General features: G+C 40.7%; 1 protein-coding gene and 1 long non-coding RNA gene across 5 annotated transcripts in view; one reads left to right on the plus strand and one right to left on the minus strand.

The window, feature by feature from the left end:
* SHOC2 (SHOC2 leucine rich repeat scaffold protein) overlaps window positions 1–9,990 on the plus strand; it is an 86,041-nt gene that overhangs the window by 71,072 nt on the left and 4,979 nt on the right. For all 4 annotated transcript variants that reach the window (XM_054982501.1, XM_054982498.1, XM_054982500.1 and 1 more), the window contains 3 exons: window positions 5,065–5,187; window positions 8,964–9,101; window positions 9,562–9,679. In XM_054982501.1, coding sequence (XP_054838476.1) covers window positions 5,065–5,187; window positions 8,964–9,101; window positions 9,562–9,679 — 379 coding nt within the window. The remainder of the gene's footprint in view (window positions 1–5,064; window positions 5,188–8,963; window positions 9,102–9,561; window positions 9,680–9,990) is intronic.
* Window positions 1–9,990, minus strand: part of LOC129331874 (uncharacterized) — a 46,571-nt gene that overhangs the window by 2,586 nt on the left and 33,995 nt on the right. Inside the window, exon 2 of the long non-coding RNA XR_008597294.1 lies at window positions 414–553. This is a non-coding gene — a long non-coding RNA (uncharacterized LOC129331874). The remainder of the gene's footprint in view (window positions 1–413; window positions 554–9,990) is intronic.

A 9,990-nucleotide genomic window follows, 5' to 3' on the forward strand; every position in this document is an offset into this window, starting at 1 on the left:
CTAAAAAAATGGACAACTACCTCTCGCAGAAGCGAAAGGATAGACAGACTGCTAGGTCATATGGAGTCCTTCCATCGACTCAACAAAGACCTAACAAACTGCAATTTAAACAACAATACTACAAAGGAAGGCAGTATCAATAACAGCCCTATCAGAGCTATGTGTATCCACAAAACCGCCCCTACCAGGCAGGCCAAGGGAACTTCCCAAAATGGAAGCCATCCCACAGGTCCAGGCATGGCTCCCAGTCCCAGTCTAACAAGGAGCAGCAACATGGTCAGAAGCAGTTCTGACTAGAGCATGACACTATACAACCATCAGTGCCTACTACCCAGCCTGTTGTTCCATTACCTCCGATGTGTGGGTGCTCGATATAGTTAAATTTGGTTATAAAATTGAATTTGATTACTTACTATTTTTGCATTTTCTTAGTAGGACCAATAACATTCCTTGGCCTGAGTTGCTAGAGGAACTGAAAACACTCATAGATAAGGGAGCTGTCCAGCAGGTGCTCTCAAAGGATGAATGGCTGGGATTTTTCTCCATTTTTTTCCTAGTAGAAAAGAAGGATGGAGGAGTTTAGACTCATACTGGACCTAAGAAACCTTAATAAGTTTATCAGACTACAGAGGTCCAGAATGACCACATTAAACATGGTAATGACACTACTACCCCCGACTTGTGGTTCACAGTCATTAATTTAAAAGATATGTACTTTCACATCTTTATTCACTCCTCTCACAGGAGAGGTAACTGAGGTTTGTCTACGCAGAAAAGATATACCAAACAATACCAGGTGCTTCCATTTGGGCTGTTCACAGCCCCAAGGGTATTTACCAAATGCATGGTGGTTGTGGTGGCCCACTTAAGAACATTAGGTTGCTCTATATACCCATATTTAGATGATTGTCTGATCTCTGCACACTCAGAGGGAGACCTACGCAGGCAGGTAGAACTTACACTACATACCTGCTTGGTGCTGGGGCCTAATCATAAATCACAAGAAATCCAAGGTGACCCCCGCAAAGAGGGTGCAGTTTTAGATACATCGCTGAATAGAGTGTTTTTGCTGTTAGAACGAGCTCAGAAACTAAGAGACACAGGTATCAATCTGTTAGAAGAATACAAACACTACTAGGCCTTATGGCCTCTACTACAGCCGTAATCCCACTAGCACATGAGGGAGCTACAGTTATGGTTCATATCAGTTTACTGTGCTTTGGTGCATGCACAAGAAAAGAAGTTTACCATTCCCAGAGCAGTCCTTAAAAGTCTCCATTGGTGGTTATAGGGCATTAATCTAATGGAAGGGATTTCCTTCAGTTCAGATTGTACAGAAGTGACTATTACCACAGACGTGTCCACATCAGGGTGGGAGGTGCATTGTGAAGGCCTCACAGCCCACCGTACTTGGGCAGAGGATGAACTGTCACTACACATCAACGCACTTGAATTGAGGGCGATTTATTATGCCATAATTTCCTTTTCAGATACGGTCAAGGGAAAGAATGTAAATGTGCTGACAGACAACTGTACAACACAGTTTTATGTCAACAAACAAGGGGGAACGACATCCCGGTTTTTGTGTTTAGATGCCATATGACTATGGGAATGGGCTGTCAAACACGATGTTCACTTGCAGACAGTGCGCATACCTGGGGCAGAAAATGTCATTGCAGACAGACTAAGCAGGATCGGCACAAACATACATGAGTGGTCCATCAGGGACCCCAGAAATAGATTTATTTGCCACAAAGGAAAACAAGAAAGTGCCACTGTTCTGCTCCAGGGGAGGTCTAGAACCAGGTTCACTGGGGGATGCCTTCCAGATCACCTGGTTGGGAAACGTTTTCTACACCTTTCCACCGATACCTTTAATGTTGAGAGTGATAAAATGCAGGTAGAAGGGACGACAGCAATTGTAGTGACACCCTTCTGGCCGAGACAGCCATTGTTCATCAGCAGTACCAAATGACAAACCAGACTTTCTTCCATCTACCCAAGAAACCAGACCTAATAGTATGGCAGGGTGTGCTCCACCATGCGATAGACAAAATTGAACTGACGGCATGGCTACTGAAACTGTAGGGTGCTTCTCTACAGAGGTAGCAGAGGTGTTACTGAATGCCAAGAGACTATCTACAAGACAGACCTATTTTTACAAGTGGGAAACATTTGTGACTTGGACGATGGAGAGATCAACCCAGTTAGTTGCCCCTTGGTTAGAGTGCTGGAAATCCTTTTGAAGGTAAGAATTTGAGACTTGCCCTTTCATCAGTGAAAGTCTACTTAGAGGCTATACCGGCCTTTCACATACCTATTGACAAAAATACAGTGTTTTCACACTATACCTCAAAACTGTTTCTAAAGGGTCTAAGGAACATGCTCCCACCATTGGGGAGGATAGTGCCACAGCGGTCATTGCAACTAGTATTAACTAAATATCAAAACCCTTTGAACCTCTAGCTACTTGTCAGTTAAGATCACTGATTTTGAAGGTGGCAATGCTAATAGCAATAATTTCGGCTAGAAGGGTTAGTGAGTTGGCAGCCCTATGCATAAACCAACCATTCCTCAAAATACACGCAGAGAAGGTAATTCTCAGACCAAAACTGGAATTCTTACTCAAGATAGTATCGGTTACACGTGACACAGGTAACTTCACTGCCAGTTTTCTTCCTGAACCATTCAGATGAAGCAGAGGACCCTTCACATACTTGACGTGAGGAAGACACTATTGTTCTATCTAGAGCATATGAAGGACTTTTGGATAGACACCTTTTTGTTTGCCCTGCAGTACCAAAAAAGGGAAAAAAGAGCAAGTGCACAGTCCATTTCATGATGGGTGGTAAAGGCTATTAAGCTATGCTATATTAATGCCAACTTACCTTGTCTGCTGGACGTGCATGCACACTCCACTAGGTTGCAGGCGACGTCAACAGCACTCTTGAAAGGGGTCCCTTCTACAGAACATTTGCAGAGCAGCAACCCGGTTGTCATTGGACACCTTTGTGAGGTACTATATCCTGGACGTCCTCAACAGGAGAGAGATGGCAGTGGGCACAGCTGTACTACAATCAAATATTACCTGGGTGGTGGAGCTTGCTCTTCAGTTAAATATTAAGAGCAAGCTCCACCAGCCAGGTAAGAAGCTTGTTAAACTTCCATGTGGGACTGCACAGAAGACCGACAATGAAAACAGGGTTGCACCTACCTGTAACTGTTGTTCATTGAGGTCTTCTGTACAGGCACCCATACCCTCCCTCCCCCACTATACTTTTTATACTTATTGAGGAGTGGGGTGGTGAAAGAGGAGCTGAGAGCAGAGGGCACCATGCCTCCTAGGTATAGGCTGTTTTGGTGAGAAAACAGCCGCGCCTGCGCTCTAGGAGGCATTGAGCGCCCTCTAGTGACTTTAAAGCTTCAAAAAACCTCCGGTCGGCAGGCCTGCACATGCGCAGTCCAATGTGTGCCTGCACAGAAGACCTCGATGAACAACAGTTACAGGTAGATGCAGCCCTGTTTTCAGACTGTGCACTCTACAGAGAAACTTCCTTGGTCAAAAGCAGGTTTATACATAAATTATATATTAAACGTCCACAAGCAACATTTTATTGTAATTTTATTTGGAGTCTAACTGAACTCTGTTGCAGCGCATCATTTCTTTCATTTGGTGGTGGCCTGAAACAGATCAACAAAATGTTGCCAATTTGGTTCAGTCCTGCTGTTTGTAACGCAGGTGATGAGTCTCCAATTACAGAGAACTGGTTCTGTTTACTTTTGAGTTATATGAAAACCTAGTCACACAACCTGTTTTTCTTTAATAAAGAATTTATGGTGTCTGTTCTTGGTCAGATTAGGTCACAAATTGTTCCAAGAATACACTGTTCTAATTTGATTTTACTCTAAGCACAAGATAGCATGTTATGAAAATGTAAGCCTTATATATAATACTGGCTTCATTTTTGAACCACTTACTAATTATACTCATTTAACATAATATTTTCCTTAGGATTTATTGTTAGGGTTCCCCAAAAGCACTGTGCTATCAGATGTAGCATTCTAACTTTATAAATTTTAAGGAGAACTTTACTATGTTTGCTTGTTTCTGATTCTCAAAAAAGCAATGTTAATTCTAGTGATTAAAAATAACTTTATATGCACTTCAAAAGAGATTTTTCTTTTAAATACTCAAACATTGGCAGGGATTGCTGTGAGGAGGAGGAAGGCTTCATTTTTTTCCTCCTTGATCAGATTTGTGCTGGTGTGGATAAGTGAATACCCATTACAGACTCTCCAACCCCACAGACATAGGTGGAGGGAGAATTGTGTATAATAGCAGCAGCTGTCACATGAGCTGTCCAGTAAGTGTTCATGGCAATAGCTAAATAAGATTATATATGCCCTTTAGTATAGTGGGATGGCAAGGGTAAGATCAAGTTTTCCTAGCAACTGCAATTTATAGTTTAAGTGCTTGCAAAGCCTCTTAATCCAGTAATGGAAGCGCAATTGAGAGGGAAGAGGTCTGCATTGCTGCAGCCCATGTATCCCAGCCACCTACAAAAATTAAGTCTATACACATCTCAGTGCATCTCAAATAGATCTTGTATGGAAGATCAAATTGATCTTGTATGAAAATTATTTAATGCTGTAGGTTGTTCATTAGATCTATGGGAATCAGGGTGAATATTAAATAAGATGTAGAAATCTAAACACCTGCTCACCCTTTTAAAACTTAAGCGCCCATGTTTTGTGAATCTGTTTGGCCAAACTGGATTTTGATTGGACTGTTCCATTACTGATTTCTTTTTTGTCACGGGAAAGTTTGATGAACTTTTCTAATTGATTAGTCAATATTATCTCCAGATACTTTTTTCTATTTTCATGTCTCTAGATTTGTAATATTTGATTGTATAACGTATTCCTGTAATGAGTACAGCCATTCTCATCTTTTCTAATTTGTGAGAACTAAAGTGATTTTGTTGTTTACATACTTAAATCTATTTCAGCCTCAAGTATCTTTACTACTTCAAAGCTTTTTTTTTTAAAAATGTTGGCCCTCAGGACAATCAGTTGACTTCTCTTCCCCTGGACTTTGGGACATGGACCAGCATGGTAGAACTCAACTTAGCTACAAATCAACTCAACAAGATTCCTGAGGATGTGTCTGGACTGGTTTCTTTAGAGGTGAGTAGAATGTACCAGGAAGACTAAGTAAATCCTTCAAAGAAGCTTGCTCAACTTTAAAGAAATCCTTTAGAGGATTAATGTAAGTGGTTAGTATATATTGAAACAGTACACTATCTTGGAATAAGGATTAAGCCAAACCATTATTATTACTACATTGTCATCTTGTTTTGCTTCTTCATGTATAATAGCAGCAGCTATTATACATGAAGCTTTTATTATACATGTTGCTTTTATCAGAGGATCTGCAAGGGGACATCTCATTTTCCCGTTTCCTCTTTCTCTGTCCTGTAGCCCCCATAGCATCTCCCCCTTTCCTGCTTAGTTCTTTCCTTCCCAACCATCAGCCAAACAAGCTTTTTCTGTCCTCTGTCTTCAGCTTTCTTTCCCTCTTCCTGGCAACCTCTCTCTGTGAAAAGTCTGGCCAAATTGCCTGATGGGTAGTGCCAAGCTAAGCTATGCAGTGGCTGATGCTGGGCTGAATTCTAGTGGGAAGTGAGTTCTCAGGTGGTCACTGCCAAACCTGTCCCCAGTGAGTCATCCTCCATCAGCAAACATGACAGGGAAGAAGGAACAGGACCTTTTCTAGGGCTGTTTTTTGGCCTCTAGGTCTGCTCCTGATCCTCCCTACAGCCTTGCTTTACAGAAACCAGTTGCTGTAATTGCCAAAATGTCCATTGTGAGCTCAATGGGCATTGTTTTCTTAAAGCTACAGGTGTTTCTATTACTTTGGGATTTCAAATCTCCCATTTTTTGATGGTTGTTGTGGGTTTTCCGGGCTGTATTGCCGTGGTCTTGGCATTGTAGTTCCTGACGTTTCGCCAGCAGCTGTGGCTGGCATCTTCAGAGGTGTAGCACCAAAAGACAGAGATCTCTCAGTGACACAACAACCCACAACAACCATCGTTCTCTGGCCGTGAAAGCCTCCGACAATACATCTCCCATTTTTTTTTTAAAAAATCATATTTTCCTTCAGATTTGGGGCTTCATTCAGGTTTGTAGAGAAATTTCCCTATCTACCCCTTGCTCCATTTTGTAGATCTGTTGATCATATTCTCTTTGGCATAGATAGGAATTAGATATATCATTAACTTCATTTAATAGGTTGCCTTTCTCACCAAGATTCAAGACTGATTACAAAATATGAAAAGCAATTCTATTAGACAGCAGAGACCTCCAGCAATGCAGTAGGACTAGGGTTGCAGAACTGAAAACAATGTAAATGAAAAACTGCCTAGGGCATGACATGCCATACTGAAGAAAGGGGGTTACAAAAGAAGAGGACATTGCTGTAAAAATGGGAGGGGATACATACAATAAACATTCCAATGTATGTTTGCTTGTTTACTTCATTTATAGCCTATCTCACTGAGACTTGAAGCAGATGACAAAATATGAAAAATAATTCAAACATCAAAGCTTTCTAATAAAAAAACAATATCATGGGACTACAACTACACTACAACTACAGAAATGAAAATAATGCAAATAAAAAACTGTCTGAGGCAACAAAACTGTCTAAGGCTTGTCATACCTTAATGCTGGAAGAGTTACAAAGGTAGAAAACATTGCATTGCAATAAATAAAATAATTGAGGTGATAGCCAGAACCATGAATTGAACCCAGTAGCTGATCAATAACCAACACGGTGTCTTCAAAATGGAAATAGGTACATTCTGCTTAGTACCTGATAATAGTCGGGCTGTGGTGCTCTATACCAACTGTAGTTTCTGAGTTCTCCCATGTAGAGTGCAATACAATAGTCTAGCCTCATGGTAACCATAGCATGGATCCAGCATTACACTACCATCCCTTATAGAAACAACCTAGGCTTTTGTTTTTTCTATAATTGCTGTGCCAGTCTCACCCTCACCTTTCAGTATTACACATGCAGCCCTTTGAGATAACTGTGATATCTCAAACAGTTGCAGAACATCTAATCTCTAGTTACTGACACCTTTATAGTACATGATTTGTAGTCATTGGCTTGGATCCAAAGTAGCGTGAGTGGAACCTGGGAACAAGATCTGGTCTGATTCCCTTCTCACTGACTGCAGTGTGCTTTGCCATGTGAAATGTGGATCAGGAGGAACCTCCAGAAACACCACTTGAGCCAGTGTGGGACTCCGCAGTGGGAGTGGGGAACTGGTGAAAATCATCATTCCTCCTCTGCCAGCACTGGTGAAAAACAAGGATTTTCTCTGAGCCAGTGACACCAAAGATTTATTGAAAGTTACTTTTTACTTGGTGGTTTTATATGGTAGTTTAAAATACATAAACGATGGATTCAGAGTGTTTTCAACAAGAGTTCCACTGACAGAACAGGATTTTCCTGCCTTCTTCCTTTTCACTCCAGCCTATTTTGCACTCCTAAATATTGATCTTGGGTACAAAGGATGCTTGAGAACAGAATGTGGGAGGGGGGCAATACCAAAGTCAGCAGTGGGAATGGGACTCAAAAGTAAGTCCCCCTATTCCACTGGTAGGAATCCCTTCTATCAATGGAAGAGAATCTTTGAATCTAACCCTTAGGATATGTGGAGAGTGGGTATATGACATTTATATTGTCACTTTACGTGACAGTAACATAAATTTTAAAGAAGTGTTGTTGTGCAGCTAATGGGAAATCCGTTTCATGTAGAACGGGTAGGAAATAGGAGTTTTGCAAGCTTTTGCTCTGCTTCTGAAGCTAATGATTTTCACGTGGAAAAGGGGATACTTTTCTGAAGAAGAAAGCCTTGATTATGGTTGTTTACAGCTTTAGAGCTATTGCCTGTAATTCATGTACGTACAATTATTATTAAAGAGATCCTAGAACGCCTTAGAGAATTAGTATAAAACAAATGGAGACCTGCACAGTTCATGGGGAAGGGAAACACATCCATTTCTCCTTCCCTCCATACCACCTTTTCCTCCCTTTTCCTGTTCTCTCTTACTGCTTTTGGCTTCCTTCTTAGTGCTTATCAGTGCCTTTCTAGGCTGAAAGCCTTCAGTTGTGGTTGGATTGCTACTCAACCCACAAATGCCAACTGTGAGGGAAAATCCCCCTTGTGTGTACATGGCACTGTTGAGTGTGTTTTGATCCACATTCTAGGATCATGTTCAAAACTGTAAATAATAATAAATAATAATAGTAAATAATAGAATAGATACAGAACCTTAATGAAAAAGAACAAGCAAAACACACAAGCTGTACAGGATTGTGGTTTCTGACCACTTTTCTCTATTGAAAGAACACTTCTGGGTGTCTAGGGTCATTTTGCCTATTATTGCATGTGCCCAGCACTGCTTTTTTGGGGTGTATGCAGTGTTCCATGAACCTTTGGGGAAGCGCTTCAGCCCTCTGGCAGATGTAAACTTACAAAGGGGTGGGAACTAAGAAAGTTCTCTTCAAGCTCTGTTTACAGTTTTGTTGGATGCTTTAAATAGTTACTAACACTCTTAAGTCTCTTCAGTTTATACTGGAAATGAAAGGATTTTTATGTATTTTTAACAATACCCACTAAACTACTTTCTTATTGAACTAAGCATCTGCCAGTGAGAATGCATATATAGCATTTTTCAAAGACTGCTGCCTAAAAGTGTGTGTGTTTTCCACTCTTGGCCCATTGAGCCTGTTTTCTGCTTTCTAATTGTCTTTTGGTGGGAACATGGTGACATTAAAGTTGGATACTAAACAGTATTCAGATGTTTTCATTGAAGAATACCTAGTTTTAATGATTGCTGGTGTATTTGATAGTTGCTTGGTTATTAAAAGTTTTATTGTTTTTCTTTAGGTTCTTATTTTATCAAACAATCTTTTAAGGAATCTTCCCCATGGCATTGGAAACCTGAGGAAACTCAGAGAATTGGATCTGGAGGAAAACAAGTTGGAATCTTTGCCAAATGAAATAGCGTACCTTAGGGATCTACAGGTGAAACGATCATGTACAGACTATAAAATTCATGTTTGTCATTATAAAACAATATTTTTAAATCTACACAAAAGGTAGATGTCTGTGCCAAATGAAAACTGAACCCCTGTCATTGAATCAGGATACTGATTTGGTGATAGGCCCTGTTGCATCTGTATGTGTTACTGCCTTCTAAGGAGGAAAATCTCAGAAAGGTATCCTCCTAACCCATTAAGATGGAACACTTGACAGTGACTTTGGGTGTGATTGCAAGGAGGGTGTTTTGTGGAGGGTCTCTCTATGGATCTCATACTTGCCATTTGCTGCATGATGATGAAGTTCATACTTTCAGCTATGATTGTGGGGGCAGCTAGTTTTTATGGTACTCAGATAATGCTGCCCATGTTTTGCTTGTTCTGGCTGAATTCTGTGATGGTAGCTGATGTTATTTTGATGTTTACGTACTTTGTTGCTCTACCAGAGACTGATCCTAACAAATAACCAGTTGAGCACCCTTCCTAGAGGAATCGGACACCTCATCAACCTGACACATCTTGGATTGGGGGAGAATTTTCTTACACAACTTCCTGAGGAAATTGGTAAGATGCAGTTTGTTTTACTGATGCATAGGTGATGTGTAATATCGTTTCAGCAGGCATTGATATACTGGAGATGTATTACATGTGTAGAGATATTCTGCAATATCAGCTTTACAGCAGTACATAAACTATGTCCCAGTGACATCTTACTTACATAATTGTCTGGGGGAAGGGTCTGTCTGAAAATCCATTCTGATATACCCTTTTCCAGATTAAGTATACGTAACCCTCCCGAAGAGTTATGAGTAAGAGAAGAAATGCTTTTTTAAAAAACCTACCATGTTTTGAGTTGATAAGGAAAGGTCACAGTG

Source organism: Eublepharis macularius, chromosome 6 (assembly GCF_028583425.1).
Source record: "Eublepharis macularius isolate TG4126 chromosome 6, MPM_Emac_v1.0, whole genome shotgun sequence".
Classification (NCBI taxonomy): domain Eukaryota; kingdom Metazoa; phylum Chordata; class Lepidosauria; order Squamata; family Eublepharidae; genus Eublepharis; species Eublepharis macularius.